At 41.3% G+C, this 18,616-nt stretch overlaps 1 protein-coding gene across 1 annotated transcript in view; it reads left to right on the top strand.

Moving 5' to 3' along the window:
- The first annotated feature begins 4,826 nt into the window (after positions 1-4,826).
- Positions 4,827-18,616, top strand: part of ADGRL4 (adhesion G protein-coupled receptor L4) — a 71,356-nt gene continuing 57,566 nt past the window's right edge. Inside the window, exons 1-2 of the mRNA XM_050307026.1 lie at positions 4,827-5,334; positions 6,842-6,991. Of these exons, the coding sequence (XP_050162983.1) occupies positions 5,313-5,334; positions 6,842-6,991 (172 nt within the window). The 5' untranslated portion in view covers positions 4,827-5,312. The remainder of the gene's footprint in view (positions 5,335-6,841; positions 6,992-18,616) is intronic.

An 18,616-nucleotide genomic window follows, 5' to 3' on the forward strand; every position in this document is an offset into this window, starting at 1 on the left:
GCTTAGGATCCAGTCACCCCTCAGTAGATACAGAAGTTAATTCTATAAGGACCCAAACCCATATCATAATTTAACCACTTTTTAGAGTGTTACCTCAGGAGAAAAAATTCAGGGTGTTTTTTGTGGAACATTGCCCTGCTGGAAGATTGGCTGTATTGTGAGCGTAGACACCTGGACAGGTCAGGACAGTGACTGCCACAGGCCAGCATCATGTGTTAGGCAAACAAGAAGTGTCAGAATTCTTCTCCCATGTGGAAAAAAAAACAAAAACAAAGATGTAGTTGTGGTCTTGTAGGAGCCAGTCTGGTTGTCTCGTGGTTCACATTATTAGCACTGCACTGTAAGAGCACTTTGCTTCTGATGCTCTGGCATAAAATGAGTGCACTGAATGCAACTGGTAGTCTGGCATTTCATTGGTGTAATTATTCATGGAGTTCACTCTATTCCTTCTGCAGAGATGTGACTACTGTTACAATTCCTCCATAGCATGACCAGTCCCAGGAGAGCACAAACAGACATGGAAACTGAATTACTTTATCCCTTTTAGCTGCGAGGATCTTTGTGCTCAGTCTGTGCATCTCTGCTGTGTTACAGCAGAGGCAGAAACAGAGCTCAGTTTCAGGGTAGTTAATCTGGCTTTCAGAAACATTGCATTCACTTGAAATTCCCTCATTTCATGACTTCATCCAGGGTGAAACAAAGAGCAGAAAGAAACTGGCCCTGAGCACTGAGATGTGCCATTTCCTTCGGATGGACGCAGCCACGCGGATTTAGGAGGATGTGTGCGTGCATGTGTTTGTGTGAGCTTGTGTGTTTATTGCTTCAGAATTGCCCAAAGTTCCATCCTCCCAGGAGACACGTTCAGCCCTGTGTGCTCAGATGGAATGTGATGTTTGCACATAAAATGATGGGGATTTGTGAAGCACTCAGACAGGAAGGTGAGGTGACACGGTTATAAAGCAGATACTGACACTGCTTTTGGGCTGGAGTCCCCTGGGGTAGCTGCCCTATGATAGTCTGTGTTTGAAAAATATATTCAAATTTTAACCCATCATGGAAATTCATTATTTTACCCAACATTTGAGTACATTTTCAATTATATCCAGATCTTAAGGACTAGAAAAAAATCCCCAAACCATACTTGCTTTAGTAACAATGAAACATTTCTAAGTATTATGAAGACCATAAAAATTCTTGTAGAGATAGGATTTGGTTTGAAACCAATAAATAAATTTGATATATTAAAAAAACCCAGCAAGCATTATAGAAAAAACTTTATCCAATGCATTTGTGCATCTTCTGTTTTACATCACACGTTCCTTTTGGCAGCAAACTTGGTGATTCAAGAGTACAGTCATCTGTCAGAAAAAAAAAAAAAGCAAAGGCTGACAGATCATGATCATATTTTTATTATTGTCATTAAATATTTAGCATCCTAATTCAGCAGGTGATACATGTACATGCTCATCTGATAGAAATAAATGTGTGAATGTGTGCATGCACATGTGGGTGATGTTGGAGCACGCTGGGAAGGGTTGGATGCTGGAGTCTCAGGGTGATCAATCTACATGGAACTCAACAGCAAGGAGGCTGAAGATGTGCAAACCCTGCCTGCAGTATTCAGGATCTCTCAGTCTGATCCAGGCTCTCACCATCCCCCTTCAGGATGATCCACAGTTGTCTGCAACCTGTGGCAGGTGCATTTGTAAGATGCCCACCAAATGCCAATTTTTTTGCTCTTGCTAAGTATCTGCTGGCATACTGGTCTTGCAATTTGAGAAAAAAAAAATATATCTTGCCATACCACAGTTGTTTTTCCCCCACTGCAAACAGGGAATTTAGGGAGATTCTTTGTTATATATTCTGCAAGCAATTCGAATTTGATCAGACCAAAGGAATGAATATATTTAATACAGTAGATCATGCCTATGTTCCTTTTAAAGGAACACATCTAATACCAGCTCTATTCAGGTTTTGCTCCTTTGTTGGCATTACAGGAAGTTTCTGGAATGCAACTTGTTGCTCCATATTTATCTATATTTATTTTTTGAAAGCCACCTAAGACTGAGCTCTAGGGAGATCATTAGCTGTGAGTGTTAGAGTCATAGCATTGTCTACACAATCAGCATCCCAATTACCTTTAAAATCATTACAAATAAATACATTTTTTCATGATGCAAAGCTTGGAAAATATCCAATAATTTATGAAAGCAGGCTGATGTCTTCCTATCAGTTCACCATCAAAAAAAACCAACTTGAGAATTCTACAGTCACATGTAAGATACTGTAATCACAGTGATCAGTAATCAAAAATGTGTGGTTTGAAGTCAAGCATGTTAGCCTGTGTATATTCATTTACTTATGCCCTCCTAACTCAGTCATGCAAAGATAAATGAGCCCATTTATAAAATGAACAACACATTTGAGTATAGAACTGGGGCTTTGCTTCCCACGTATAAGAATGGAAAGACTGGTTTTGAAGTGTTTCCACAAACCATTTACTTTTAATGTTTCTTTATTTCAAGGCAAGCAGAGATGGATTCTGCAGTACTGACTTTCTACATTCTTGTACCCATTTTATTTAGACTTATTCTCCAGTCTTCCAGGAATATGCATGTGTGTCCAGGTCCCTCCTCTCTGCCTATAAAGACAGGGACCCATCAATACTTTGTTTTTGTGACACCTCAATATTTTTTTCTCAGCATATTTTGAAAATTTTGACAGCACAAATTTGAAAGTGTCTGCTTTCTCATGTGTTCACCTGCTCATCTCCACTTGTTTAAATCCTATCCCTGTGTGCCAATAGATATTATCAGTAAATCCTCCTGGTTTAATCTCCAAAATGTCTCAGAAATCTCTCCTTTCCTCTTCCCTCTCCCCATAAAATCTTTGTCAAGTCCATCCTTCTCCACATCCATGTCTGTTGCGACCTTGCTGTCTTCAGCCTCTAAATGACACTCACATTAGCCACTTTTTAAAGCAGTGTAATGCAAAAGTAATCCACTGCTCCCAGTATTGAGATCTCATTAAGATATTTGTAAATCCCTCTTCTTCTCTGTCTCCCTGTTGCCTTCTAAATCTGATCGAAGCTCCTTTTATCACCCAGAGTTCCTCTTGACCTCGCCTACCTTCTCCTGTCCTTGCTCTGTTCTTCCACATCTTTCTTCTTTACGTGCTCCCTGCTCCACTGCCAGTCACAGTGTAAACCATTTGCCAGTTAGACCTGGGCACTGCCTTCGATGCCATCCATGACACCTGGGAGTGGAGTCACTATTCCAGATGGAAAGTGTCCCCATGTCATTGGCACAGTCCCCTTTATAACTCTGAATCACTGACCACTGAATAAGCAAGTTATCACGTGTTTTTCTAACAGCAAGGAAAGGAGACACTTGTCCTCTAATTGTAAGAATATGGGGATTTTTTTCTGAGTAATCCACAATTTCTCTTGCGCCCTTAGGCCTTGAATCTGAAAAGGAATTGAAGTTTTTATTATGAATTGACTATCACTGTGATCATGAATTTGCTCTCCAAACAGTCTATCCAAACACCCCTTGCAGAAAACTGATGTCTAGACCATATTGAAATGTTCATCTCTTACTTTTCCAAAAATACGTTTCCAGCTCTTAAAACCTGAACTTTAGGTTGTAACTTCTTGCTCTCTCCTCTTGCTTACTATTAAAATCGTTTAGCTTGGGGAATAGAAAGACACAGAGCACTAATACATAATTTCTGAATTGGAGGTTTTACAGCCCTTGTTTGTACACTGAGGTTTAGCAGCAGGATCTGTAAGCTCATTCAGACCAGCCAAGTTTACAGTACAGCTCATGCCAGCACGAGGGACAGGACGTGCAGATCAAAGCTGTGCTCAGGTCATCTGATTTTCTGTTCCTCTGTCTCTGTGCGTTAGATTACGGGAAAACTTAACAAAACAAACTAATTCCTAGTCCCTTCCTCTCTCACCCTTTAAGTCCTGTCCCCCTAAGAAAACCAAACAGGAGGAAAACAGTCTTCCTACACCTGGAGCCTTTGTTCATTTTTCTGCAGTTCATCACAAATTAACCTCCGGTTCCTGGAGCTTCCTCTCCCTTTGCCAACCAGACACCTACGTGCTATTTCTACACCTCTCACCTCCCTGACCTGAGGAGAGTTTAACCCAACCAGCACTGATCATGAAGATGGAAAATGGTGGAAAGCAAATAGTTCCTAAAAAGTTCAGAAAAAAATGTTTCACATCCACCTCCAGAGATAATTCCTAAGGATGGGCTAACAATCCTTTCCCACCAGGTACCTACCAAAGTCCCAGCCTCAAAACTTTCTAGTCAGACATGGTATGTTTTGCCACAGTGACAGCCCACAGCCTCAGTGTGTTTTACTTAGTTCAGAGAGATTCTCCACTCTTCCAGCAGTGTGCCTGCTTCACCATATTGAATAAGTCCTATTACACAACACCCTATTTCAGTCCCTCATAGAACTCACAGAAACCTGGTTCTCCTCGGGCTCCTGAGATTCCTGGCCACACAATTGTCTTCCTGCCTCTTTCCTCCCTGCCTATATGTCTTTGTTTTCCTCATGAAGTGGAGTTCAGTGATTTCCTGTACCTCCCTTACAGCCCAATACCCTTAAAGCAACATTGCTTAGCTGGAGTAAGGATCCACCTCAAAACCAAAGAAAGCCGTGGGAAGAACAACTGCAGTCAGTCAAGACTGATCAAAAAAAAAAAAAAAGGAGTCTTGGTGCTCACATATACTCATCTCACCAGGAAAAGGTGGAAGGAAGCATGTAGACCATTACCTCTGAGGTCATAAACTCTGAGCAAGTTACTAATCTCCTCCACCTCTTCCTCACCCTCCCTCATCTGCTGCTCCATTCTGCTGCTGCTCCTGTGCCTCTCCTGCCAGCAGGCTGCAGTCACCCCTTCCAGCTTCATCCTCCCCCTGCCCCAGACCCTCTCACTCCAACAGCTCCTTTAACCCATGCCACTCTAACCTCCTCACCCCGCAATCTTCCCTGACATCCTCTGCAAGACTCAGGCTCCTGTTTCCCTTTACTTTCTCATTGCTTGTCTACTTGCCAGCAGACCAGGTCCTCAGCCCCTCCTGACCCTTCCTGTCCTGCCTGTGGAGCCTCAGGAGCTTTTGGAAGCGCGAAGCTTGGGACAAAGGGCAGTGTCCGGGCTGTGCCTGCACCGGGACATCGCTTTCCTGACGGGCATACGCGTGTGTTTTGCACATGGTCAGATATTTTAAGGCAGGGAGGTTTTTTCTGTGACACAGAGGCTCTGCACCAGGCACTGCACATCACCAGCATCACCAATGAAACTGCTTCCATTCCTAGGTAGGTGAAATCTCCGTCCCTGGGGAGCGAGTGGCAGATGAGGAGGGAGTGGGATCTGGCCAGGGGAAATTGGTGTGTTGGGATGGTGGAAAGCTGGGGGGGCACACGGGACTGAAAGTCCCCGTAGCTTTGATCAGTGCTGCTACTGCATTCACTAATTGCATGGTTAGTATCATCCCAAAAACCAAATTCCACAAATACCTGTCTTTATCTCACTGTGGGTTTTGTACTGTAAACAAAAACCAACCCAGAAACATTGTGGGTTTCTGTGGATTTGGTTTAGTTTGGTTTTTTTCTTCTGTCTCTCCATCTACTTGGGAGATTTTTAGATTTCACGTGCTATAAACAGTAAAATGACAACAGAATCCTACAGGTTTCTGTTTTAATCTCTGGAAAATGTTCTCTCAAAAACACAGGGAAAAGATTAAATTGGGCAATACCTAAATTGATTTGGATGATATAGTATTGTTAAAAAAATGTGTGTGTATTTCACAGTCTTTTGATTTTTCCCTGAAATGTTAATTTGTCCAAGAAAACAATGCCTAAGTGAGATTGCATAAAGCAATTAATCCTGTAATTGTAACACTAGGCTAGCAAATGTCCAGAATAATATTCAGGTAGGGAAAAGCAGAACTGCAGGGGAAGTCAGCATCCAGAAGGATCTTTGTGTTCTCCAACTTTCATTATGTCCTGCTAACAATTTATCAAGTACAAAGTAAAAAACTTACTTTCCCTTCTGAGCTAAATGCCTTGTTTGTAACCTATTACAGGGTGTGTATAATAACTGTGTATAATAATACAGTAAGCTGTTAGTTTTCTCAAAAGGAAAGATTCCTTTTTTCTTTGTGTTGAAAATCATATGCATTCATAAAATGGAAAAGTATTTATGCCATTTAGGAATCATCCAGTGAGTGGGGAAAAAAAAAAAAAGAAGACAATACTTTCATAACAAGGAAATGGCCTTTTAAGAGATTAAATTTAAATAATTTGGGTGAGTTTTTAAACCATGTTGTCATAATGCTGTAAACATGTGATGTATCATCTTAATCTCTCAGTCCATGCCTATGTGTTAGTTATGGATCTGCTTATAAAAGTAAAAAGTCTCATCAGGGGAACCTTCCTTGGTATTTTTCCCTTGGATGTGCAGGGCAGTTTGGATTATACTCAATACATAATTCAGAGTGCAAATAAATGCTGTGCTTTACTGGAAAGCACCAGAGAGCTTTGAAAGCCATCCAAATGTTTTCCCCAGATCACTGAGTAACTCCTATCTTGTTTACTGATTTTATGCTGGTTGAGAACACACACAGATTCTCAGTCTGTGGTCTCTGCTGCTTTCCCAAAAGCTCCTGCAGCTGGTGGCCCTTGCCCCATCCTGCAACAGAGCTGTGACGATGAGTGCACAGGAACACCCCCATCTTGTGGAAATCTTTGGCCCAGATCTTGTTTTAGACCTCACAACTGTGTTTTTAGATAACGAAACAAGTCTGATTTTCCTTTGTTCCAGTTCTGATTTCCAGTCTGCTGGACTGTGGCTGCACTTCTGCAGGCTGCAACATGACGTGCCACAAAGACGCGCGGTGTGAAGTTCAGGGTGGGACAACGGGCTGCTACTGCTCGCAGGGATACACAGGGAACGGGATAACCTTCTGCTACGGTAAACACAGCTTACCTACACGTGGTTTTGTTATGTGCTCGCTTGAAAAACTGACTCAGGAGCCCATTGGCCCGAGGATTAAACTTTGTGTCACGGCAGCACACACTAGCATGTCTCCAAAGCCAAAAACTTCAGCGTTTTCTGAGAAATTCTGCAGGTTCCCCTGAGCCTGGTGTTTGAACACAGCACAACCCCAGTTGAGTATGACCTGTTTTCCAGCTTTCCTTTTCCCCTGGCAGTTGCTAATGCATCTTTGCTGGTTTACCTTCAGCGGTTTCACTTGTGACTCAGGACTTCTGAAGCTTGGAGATGGCCTGATGGTCACTTTTACAGCCCTCACCTCCCTTGCCCACACACAAAGCGCTCAGCCACTCTTCCCAATGGCTGATCACAATCAAATAACACAGCTCCTGGGCTGCTCCAGGAGGCTGAGGAGCTGTGTGTGCAGCAGAGACAGGGCCAGTGATGATTTTTCCACTCTAGCTGTTTGCAAGAGAAATATACCAGAAATCCTGTGAAGAGGTCTGCTTTTGGATACCTCTATATTCCATCCAAAGAAAACGATATTTTTTTTCCTGCTTTCATTTTTGAGTTGTTCTCTGCTATGAATAGCTCTAATACTTATTTCCACTGTCAGGTATAGCTATGTCCAGAAGCAGACAGTCCAAAATTCATATGAATCTTGTCAGTTTTCAGTATCCTGAGAAGTAGTTATGAAGAGTAACCATCTATTTGCTCAGTTTCTGCATTTAAGCATCTTGGGAAATTTAGCAGTCAGTGCTTAGCAGGTTTTGCTATGAGCACAGGTAAGCAGCACACGTGCAGTTTGGATTTTTATAGCTCATTTGCTGCGGTGTACTTGGAAGTGTGCTTGTTTAGCAAAATACAGAATGCCTTTTTCCCAAGAAAGCTGTCTACCCCTTTTATAAGCTGGGAATGGTTGTAGAGGAACATAGCTATACTATGTTCAACAAACTATAGGGAATCACAAAATCCCAGAATAATTTATTTTGGAAGTGATTTCTGAAGGTCATTTGGTCCAGCTCCCCACTCAGAGCAGGTTCAACTTAGAGAAAGTGGCTTGGGGCCTTGTCCAGCTGAGCTTTGAGTCTCTCCAAGGATGAAACCTGTGCCTCTCTGGGCCCCTGTTCCAGTGTCTGATCCGTCATAATTTTGAAAATTTTTTTCTGATATCTGTTTGATGTTTCTCTTGTTTCAGCTTGTAACTTTTGCCTCCCATGTGCACTTACTACTGTACATTTCTAATAATAGTTCAGCTTCATCTCCTCTATAATCCCTCATGACCTATCATTAGGTAGCTGTAGGCAGCTACAGTATTTCCCCTTTGCCTTCCCATCCTAAGTGTGAACAAACACTCTCAGTTCTCTCAGTCTCATCTTTGCATCAAGTGCCATGTAGTCTCTAAATATATTTCTTGAATTTAAGGCTCACCTTGCCCTAATCATTATTTGTCTATCAAAAATAGTCTGTCTCTGGTCAAAAGTAGAATAAGAAGAAATGGCCTTCACAGCACTAGTATGGCATTTGCACTAGTTCAGTTTTACTGCCATGAAAAAGTTGGTTGATTTGAAAGACAAGTGCACATTATGTTTGCAGAGTCAAGGGCCTCCACTTGTGAATAATGCAGAGAAAGAGGAAAACCAACTCAATTTTAGCAATGCTTCCTGGAACAAATCAAACCAGCACTTACTTATCTAGCATCATATGGTACCCATTACGTGGTCTGTGCTTTTCTAGAAAGCTGTGATTATGAATCATCATTTAAACTTTCAGTAAAGATACCTGTTGTTCTCACTGACACGACTGATGTTCTTAAATCCATCCATTATATAGGTACCCATTATAATATTATTAAATCCACTTGTGTGAGGACAGATTTATCTTACTTTCCATGGCTTTTTGTCTCATACAGCACCTTTTCCTCACTTTCTCTTTTACCTGTGTTTTCTTAGGGAAACCTACATTCAAAATCCAAAAAAACCACATTTATTGAGCACTTAAAGGAAATTCAATGCAGTGAAATATGCATTCACAAATCTTGTGAATCAGTTAATTGTTTATTAATAATTATACTCAGTGTCTGGAAACTCAAGTCTTTAAAATAAAATTTCCACTGTCAGTCCAGGCAAACCAGCTGTATTCGTGGCGCTTTGCAGTTAAGTGCCAGTGGTCTGAAGCAAGCCTCATGTCAGGAGACCAACATTTTCTCTGCTAAAATACCTCAGCAACCACCAAAGCCACTTCCCCTCCAGCTAAGCAGCAAAGCTTGTGTCAGAACTGTGTGGCTGCTGGCCCTGAAAGAGGGACGATGTTTCTCTGGGGCAACAACTTACACAGTGCATTATTAATACTGTGCAGCAGTCCTCTAATAGCATAAAAAAGTAACCTGAATTTTAATTGGGTGGGCTCTATAAAGGGTTAGAAATATAGGCTACACCCTATCATAAATAGTTTAAAGCTGTGGAAACGTAAAGCAAAGCCTGAGTTGTTTAATGATGTATGAGATCTTGCTGTTCTGTGTGGCGAAAGCAGCAGGTGTGTCTGCTGTTCTAGGGATAGCTACCCATTTTTATTCAGTTATAATAATCTTGGGCTTTTACAGTGATAGTGCAGTCACCTTCAAAAGTGATCATCAATTATGTGCTAATACAGGCCTTTTCTAAAGAGTGTGTATAGTGCATTGTGTTTATGTGTTTGCCCTTTTAGTTATTTAAATAGGTTGTGAAAGTCGTGATTAGTGCCAACAACAGTAGTAATTTTGCAAAATGTGGAACCAACTTTCGTTGTGCTTGTCCTGGTAGACAATTAAACAAGAGCAGCCATTGTTTTGAGGCTTTATGTTGGAACAAGCAATTCAAATTCCTTCTCCTTGTAAAAACGTTGAACAAAACGTGCTAGTTTTCAGGTTAGTCCTCTTAAGCTTTTATAGATGAGAAACTCTTCCCTTTTATTTATAGGTACATTCTCACTGTTTTTGAAAGGTTTACATTCGCTTCTCTGCTTTCACTTGCTTGTAACACCTCTTAAATACTTGTAAATGTTATTTCTTTGCTAGCCCTGTCTTTTCAATGTGACACACTTAAACCTTTTCCCTGGAGTTTACTGTGCTGCAAAAGGCAATAATGTCCTGTTACATTTATTTCTTAGCACCATTATTGATGAATCATGAATCACTGATGTCAGCATACCTTAGGAATGGGGTTTGTTAGTTTTGACTTTGCTCCCTTTGCCAGCTGGCTAAGTGACTGCAGAGAGCTCAAGATTATTGGATTTGCTGTGTATAGATAAAGACACATAGATATGAATTTAATTTCCTGGTGTCAAAGTCATGGCTTTTAAAATAATTATCCTCTTACAATCTTTCCCACAAGATTTCAACCACTTTAAATTAGGTCATGTTTTGGACTTTCTGAAGGCATACTTTGGCCAGTCTAACAAAAAGCTAATCCTCCTCTTGATCTCATTGTCTTCAGGAAGAATATGTGCAGGAATGCACATAGTCAGGAGAATAACTGATTGTGGTATCTGGCCTCTTTTATATATTGGAATTATAACTTACATAGCAATAAATTCCTTCTGTACAGTGTCTTCCAGAAAGCCATAAATGAGTCACCTTGTCAAGCTTTTACACCTCTGAGGTACAAAATATATACCAGTCTTCTTACTTATTCTTTTGTATTTATATTTCTTGCTTTATGCAGTATTAGATGAGAAAGGAAGACCTCTGATAATACAACTATTTTCTTTTTAGGACTCTGTTCTTGGGCAGATGTGAATTCTGTGAATATAATGCATGAGGCTTTAGCTTCACATTATCATACACCTAATTGAAGCAACATGGGCTAAAGCTCTTGGCATAAAAATTAAACATAAAATTATATCCAGATAAGACTGATTTATAGACAAGTTAACTTTCTTTTATGCAAAAATACTGTGGATTTTTTACAGATAAATAGCATTACATTTGGCACTTTTGTAAATGCGCTGATATAAAAAGAGTCGGACATATAAATTGGGTGTTGCTCATAATCCCAGCTTTCTTCCAAAAGAAAATTAAAGGAAACAAACAGAATTTCAGATCTTTTAGAGAAGATTGGGGTGGAAGTAAAACTTCACAGAAGCCAATATTTTATTTTTAAAACAAAGGGGAAAATGAGTTGGCATCAGCGATGCTTTCCTAAGCAGCTCTGCTGTTTCAGTACTGGCTGCTTCTTGATTGCTGACTGCCAATTTGCTGCTTTGCTGGCACACTGCAGGAAATTAAAGTAAACAGCGTGATCGCAGTGTTTACTTTAACTTTCTAAAATACGGAAGGAAAATGGAGCAGTGCTGTTTGTTCCAGGAGGGGAGGCAGGCAAGCAGGAAAAGCCTGAGCACAATATCCCTCCCAGATATCCCCACACAATATTCCCTTGTAAATGTCACTCGCAAATTAGACGGCAAGACTAATCAGTCTGACTTGTAAAACAGTTACAGCTCTTCCAGAAATATTGAGCAGGGACTTGGGCTGTCAGGGAAACTTTGTGCTGAAGCAAGGCACTAGCTCTGTTCCTAAAGTGAAATGTAGGAAGATTTATCGTTTTCCAGAGGCAAAAAAATACATCAGTGCAAAGTGATGTTTTATATCAAAATGCAGAATCCCTCCTAGAACACAGGGCAACTGATGCAATCTCTGCTGAAGCAAATTGAAAGCCTACTCAATATCTGAACACAAACATTTTTTCTTGTTTTACTGAGGGTCAAACGACCAGCTCTCTGGCTTTTGCCACTATAAAAAGGAGCTTTCCTGTGAGAACTCGGTTCCTTGCTCTAACATGATGTCACTGTGTCCCACCACTGGCTTTTACTGCAGTCACTGAATTGGGTTTGATTCGCCGGTGTCGTTGTTGCCAATCTGCAGCACCCAACTGGTGTGTAATTTTGAGGGCATTTTTACTTTCAAATTAATCGTTTTGTTCTATCCAGAAGTGTTCATCAATGGAAAATGATCTAATCCAAATGCTGGTTCCACCAGAGGAGAATATTTTTTATTATTTTTTGGTACCAGCAGGCATACATCACTGGATGTCACTTCTGTGTTTACCAAATAGTCTGAAATCACTGATATGGAAGATCCAGTCCACACACTTCCTAAATTCATTTCACTGCTATCAGTTACCACAAGCTATAAAAAGGCAGATTGCAGCTGCTCTAGCATAGCACAGCAGGAGAAAGATATGCTTTAGCCAAACACTAATAACAGGGCTCCACTCAGTGACAGCTTCAAAAACTTAGGATGTGCTGTACAGGAGGCCAAAGCAGACCTCCAGTGCCCAGCCCCTTTGACATGCTCCTCATAGCCTCTGGGTTCATCTCACTCTTCCTTACCCTTTTTACTTTTCCCTGCTCCTCCTGCATCTCCCAATCTCTGCTGGTTTGCCTCTAAATTCTGCTGGAGCATTTACGTGGTTTCAGGGTGGAGCATGGTGAAAACAGAGCATGAGCTGTGTGAGAGGGCAGGAATCACCTTCAAGTTCAGAACTCCTACTGCAGGTTTAGGTGGCTGAGCCCAAGAATTGCTGGGAAGGCACCATCCTGTTTGTTGCATATACAGGTATTATGTTTAATTAAATCTCTGCCTTCAAGCTCCCTCTCCAGGGGACAGAAAGTTTCCTCCCCTCACATGTCTTCTTTGTTCATAACGTAGCAGAATGTTTTTCCACTTTTCTTGAAGTGCAGAGATCAACTGCTGAGCTGTGAGAGGTTACCCAGCTGAGGTATCTTGATCCCACATTCCGGATTAAACCCGTAGGCAGATCATGGGATTGAAAAGTCTGGACAAATTAGCTGGGAGGATTTGATATTCTGGTGCATGACAGTCCACTTGCCTGCGAAAGCGTGGGTGTCAACGTTAACAGAGAGGCTCCCTGGCCATTTGGGGACCTACAGCTTTACGTATGGCTTTTGTCCTTTCATGTGCAAGATGTCACACTTTTCTGTGGATTTGGGAAGGGCCTGGTGGCTGTGATGTGTGCAGACTGCTGGGGACTAACCAGCTGCTGCATGGTTGCCTTCCAGTCGCAAAGGATAGAGCCACATTTATGCTCCCAAAAGCAGCCATGCCCTTGGCTGACAGCGTTAGTCAAAACAGCTTCTGCAGGCTTGAATTTCATTTTTAAAACTGGAACTGCCTCTTGCAGCCAGCTGCTTTTGAAAGTATATTTCAGTTGAAACTTTTAAGAGTAGATGAGGAATTCAAAAGGGGAGAGTGTGCCACAGCAGTGCCTGGTGATGCATGAGAACGTGAGTCAGGCAGAAAACAGTGCAGGATGTTTGCAGTAACAATACAATCCTGCCGACTAAGACACAGTGGAGGCTGCCTCATTCCAACTCTCTTCCCTCTGTAAATGGCTGGGCCCATAAAATTTGGACTCAAAGAGTTTTAAGCGTTCAAAGTGCCAAATCCAGTTTCCTCACTCGTGTGAAAAAATCCCTCCCAGCTCCTCACTTTGAATGGGATGGAGAGGAATCTTCAGAGGGTTAACTCTTCTCCTTACTACCAGAAAACACAGTTAACCTGAGCCAAAGATACAGCCTGCCATAACCACTTGTAAGACTGACCCTGACTTTAAGAGACCTTGGACAAAGTCCATTTTAGGGACTTTTTAGATAGACTCGTTACATTCACAGATTTGAGAAGAAAAAAAAAGTCATCTCTATCTTTTTTATGGGTTTTGTTTACCTTTTCTGGAAATGATACTTGGAGTGTGACTAAAAGACAGTAACGCATTTTTTTGAAAGAACCAGAAACAAACAAAACTTCCTCTTGTTATATCTTTAATCATATCCAGTCTCTCTGTTAAATTAGTCCTGTTTGCATCTAAAAAGAGTTTTTTAAAGAGTGTGTAGATTATGTGGTAGAAAAGAGTTATTTGTCTCTCTCAGAAATGTACCCAAACTTTCAGGCTGATCAGCTGCACATGGATGGTTTCTTACTTGTTTAATTCAAAATGTGTTTTAACCCTTGCCAAATAATGCTAATTTCCTTTCTTGAGAAAATACTCCTTTCATCCTGCTTTATGCTGCTAAGAATCAGTATGTTACATGTTTAGAGGATGTGGGAAAATTCATTTAAGGAGCTTTAAACTTACAATTTCAGAGTCTGCTTACTTTGTGTTTACGAGAGATATGATTCCTTTCCTGTGTCTCTAACATCTGAAGTGGTCCCAGAAGGTCCAACAGTAACAATACACTCTTTTTACTTGCTGGTCTGAAGTAAAAGGATGGAAAGTATTTCCAGAACATGTGTGCTTGTGCAGGTATATCAAATGCACACAATTTTGTACACAGGGACCTGTGTATCAGTAGGCATGTGAATAAAAAGCAGAATTTTCTATCAAAAAAAATGTAAGCCAATCTCAAAATGGTCAGTTTTACTCATTCTGTGGTTACATAGTTGAAATTAGCTTTGTTAGGGAAAGACCAGGATTTATTGGAAAGAAATTGCTTCCACACATTCCAGTTCCTTGAGACTTGCACATGGCAGAGGCCACTGCAACCATCAGACTCTGCAGCTGCCTTTGGGGCTATGAAGTCAGTGCTACCCACGTAGCAAGGGAAGTATCATCAGGAACTGCACACACAAGAGATGATGTCATTTCTGCACATATAATATCCCAGCAATCTGCTATACTCATTTTACTTTTGTCCCTGTAACTCTATATTGAATTCACAGAGTTCAAGAGCAGAAGAGTGTTCTTTTTGGGACCTTTTTTTTTTTCTTCCCCCCCTTATTTTAATTGCTGGTTTTTTGTTTTCCTCTGCCAGAATAAACTAACCAGGAGTGGTAAAGCTGTACATAACCACATCTGAAACGTGTAATTTATCTAGGATGATATGCTGGTGCACAATTTTTCTGTGTATGACTGAAAAATTGCCAGCTGAGCTGTTGGCAGACAGAATATCAAACCCAGCTCAGCCCTGTGTGTAAGAAAGAGTTTAAGAAGGTAATTGACACTTTGGGCCTCTATTTGCCAAAGAAAGAGATAATGACGTTCTCCAAGAAGATTAGAATCTAACCAAACATTGTGCTCTAAATATAGAGCACAAAGCCAGGTGATGTTTGTGAAAATGCTGCTGGGCTGCTGGAGGAGGAGGGGGCTGGAGGACTGCGATTTTTGCGCTGTATATTTTTTTTTCGGTACACAGATTTAATTTAGAGATTATGGCTCGAAAATGAAATTTACAGTATGTGTGTTTTTCGGCGATAAGAAATTGATTTCGTGACCTTGGTACACGCTAATTGAAATATCTGGCAGCGTGTTTTTGCTGAGGTTAAAGGAAGCCACACACGCCTGGACCTGCATTCTTCTTTCACCTTGAACCGCGCGGTGAATCACGGCCGCAATCACGGGCAGGAAGGAAGGAAGCCGCCGTTTCACTGGGGTACAAGGAAGCTGAATAATCTCTGCTCATTGTCTAAGGGGATAGGTTGTTGTGTGATGGCTTCAGGCTGAGTTTGGGAGGTTCACGACTGCTTTAAGATGGAGAGCCGTGGCGGGCTTAACGTTTAGCGAGCACCAGAGGCCGGAGCCTCGACTGGCGTGGCAGGAACAGCAGCTGTGCCCCAAGGGACTCTGCTGGTGGGGTGTTGATTTAATATGTCTGCTTTGTTTAGCTAGGTTTCTGTCTTAGCTTGGACTTGCACAGCTGTGGCAGTCTGAAGTTGTCTATAAACCAGTGTGGCAGGGTGTCCCATTATTTTGCTTATGACTTAATGTTACGCATTTGTTAGGTTGGCACGGGATCTTGTTTTTCAAAAAAGGAAAATGAAGGCTCCTGAAAAGCCTTGACAGTAAATGGTTATTTGTTCAAAACAGCCGAGTCTAATCTTTGTTTATGTTACTAGGCTTCGTGTAATGGTGTGGCAATAGAGAAAAATAGCTCTTCAGGATATGCACTGGCTTTTATGTTTTATTTGTAATGAAAGCTATGCACATAGGCAGCAATCTACATAAGTTACAATGAGGGAGAACATAAGCATAGATGGTGACTTGCATGTTTATATATTTACTTTTTATTTGTGGTAAAGTGTCTGAATCACAATTTTTTAAAAATGTGAAATTGGGCTGAGGTTTCCACTCCAGAAATTTACCAGTGGAAGACTAAGAGAAAAGGTGAATTCAACCTCCAACCAGGAGACCACTGTTTCTCTCCTGCCCAGAGGAACCACTCCCACAATCATTGTCCTGTCTTCTCACGTTCAGTCCCCAGCTGGGACAGAGCACAGTGATCTTCACTGCCCTCCTAATGTTATAATGGGTTTTGAGTAACCCCAAAGCTCATAAGGGCTGCAGGCAGCACAGCCTTGGCTCAGAGCTTACATCAGCAGTTATTGCAGCAGTGATCTATGCATCATATGGTGGTCTTCATCACTGATCTCTGGAACATCAGAGGCCCCAAAGAAACCCCAGAGAAACTTTAGGTTGTTGGCATGGACTGAAAGAGAAGTCCAGCTAAGCTCTGCAGGCCTAAAGAGGAGCTCTGAGCTCTGCTTTGTTCTTTGCAGGGATGGGAAAGGAGTAGGTAGAAAATTGTGTTACAGTAAAGGCTGTGCCTTACTTTTTCTCTTTAATAAATCATTTTGGTGGGTAGCATTGATCCTGAGGAAGCTCCACCCTTTCCAAAATCAGCCTGTAAGAGGTTCAGAAGGGAGAGGAAGCTGGAGGTACTCAGACGAACAGTTTCAGACCCTTTGTTCCTATCCAAAATATTCCATTATTTAGAGCTGTGATGAAGCATGCATCAATTCATAAATCTGACCCACTGTGCAACATAAAAATGTCAATATTTCTCTCCCATTGTGTAAGAGATATCTGGTGCATACAGAAAGAGCTCCATCTCCTTAGCTACCACAGAGAAAATGGGAAAGGCAAATAGCCTTCCAAAGTGACTTGAAAGCAGAGATGAGGAGAAGTTTCTGAAACTTAACACAGCTTTTCATCTGGGCAGATCAAAATAGAAACTATGCAGGATGGCAGTTGTAAGTGATGCAGGGCTGTGATTTGGCTTCTTTTTTTTTTAAGGTTGTCATGCAAATCTTGGCACGGTGATTCCACGAAGCTTTTAATCATTCTCAGCTCCACGGTTAGAACCTGGGGAAGTGCCTTTAGAAAATGAGGTGGCTTCAGGGATGCATCATGCAGCATCACTGGTCTAAAATAAGTTAAATATTTGGTCCTTCACGTGTCAGGACACGGCAGAGGGTCACAGAAGTGTTGAGCTCTGTTTGTATCATTTTGCACGTGAGGTCTGAGGTTTAGGTGGATGTCAGAGGAGAGGCTGGGATAATATTTACACAGCTGTAGGCTGCACAGAAAGGAACTGTTAACTGAACTTTTTGTGTTTCCTCTTGAATAAACAGGTACTATGCTAATACCACCAAAAGCTTCTTGCTGGAGCAGAGAGATGTGCTAAAAAACCACTGGGCTTTATTCTCTATTCTCAGAGAAAGCTATTGCAGCTTTTATTAGCTGTAAAGTGCACTTGATCATTTACTCATGTTTTGGCCTTGGACTGATGAACATTCAGAGAACTTTTAACCTGACAATGCCACGTTAGCCTCAAGGAATGCCATGCAGGTAGCATCGTTCCATTTTGAGCTTGATACTCAATCTTGTAAGGGGTCTGTGATGCAGTATGGGCATCTGGCTTTGAGTGCTGCAAGAGAAACCCAAGAGCTGCTTTCACTGTCAGTGTGGTAAAAATAGACCTGCTGCCTCTGTTCTTGTAGCAGTAAGCAATGACAAGAGCTCAGATGAGTGCAGTGAGGTATTTTATTATAGTTTCCTGCAGAAGGGGTGATGCTGGTGACATTCCTCCGACAGGGAGGTAGGTGACTTACGAGTGAGTCTGGCAAGCCACAATGGCTCTAGGACACAAAGCCACAGTTAGGGGTGGATTTTTCCAAAGAAATATATGTTCAGCACTGTTGAACTGTCTGGCTCTATCCTAGGTGCCTAAAGGAGGACTGAGTCGTTTCAAAAGAATACTCCCAGTTGTGGATGCCAAGCAATTGAAAATCTATCCCTGAAGTGCTTTTTATTTTCCTATCATCTCTTGGCAGTTTGGGCTTTTGATTGATTTATTTCTTTATTTTTAACTGTAAAGACCCTTTAATTAGGGAGAGTAACTGTGTGAATGAGCTGGAGCTGCTGGTGGTAGCAGCTCCTTGCCATCAGAGATGGTAATTAAATAAGTAGATAATATCCTCCTTATTGAGAAGATTTAGAAAATCATAAGGACTTTGCATTATTACAGTGTTTAACATCCACAAATGGAGTAAAAAAATCCATAATGGCAATTTTCATTAGTTGCAATGCATGTGGAGGGCTCTTTTCTTCCTTCTAACAGCCAAACACTAAACAATTCCTAAATCCCTCCTTGTTACTTATGTTTTCTTCTTGGTGGTTAAAAACCCCATAAAGCAGAAATTGAAGACTTGCTATTAAAATACTTGCTGACAGCTCCATTCAAAACATCCTTTCAAATTGTGCTATATCACATCATGATTCATTTGCCATTCTGATATAGTTGCTTTCACAAGTACCTTCCTTCCTGGTTAGG

Source organism: Myiozetetes cayanensis, unplaced genomic scaffold (genome assembly GCF_022539395.1).
Source record: "Myiozetetes cayanensis isolate MyiCay16 unplaced genomic scaffold, myiCay2020 scf12, whole genome shotgun sequence".
Lineage (NCBI taxonomy): Eukaryota > Metazoa > Chordata > Aves > Passeriformes > Tyrannidae > Myiozetetes > Myiozetetes cayanensis.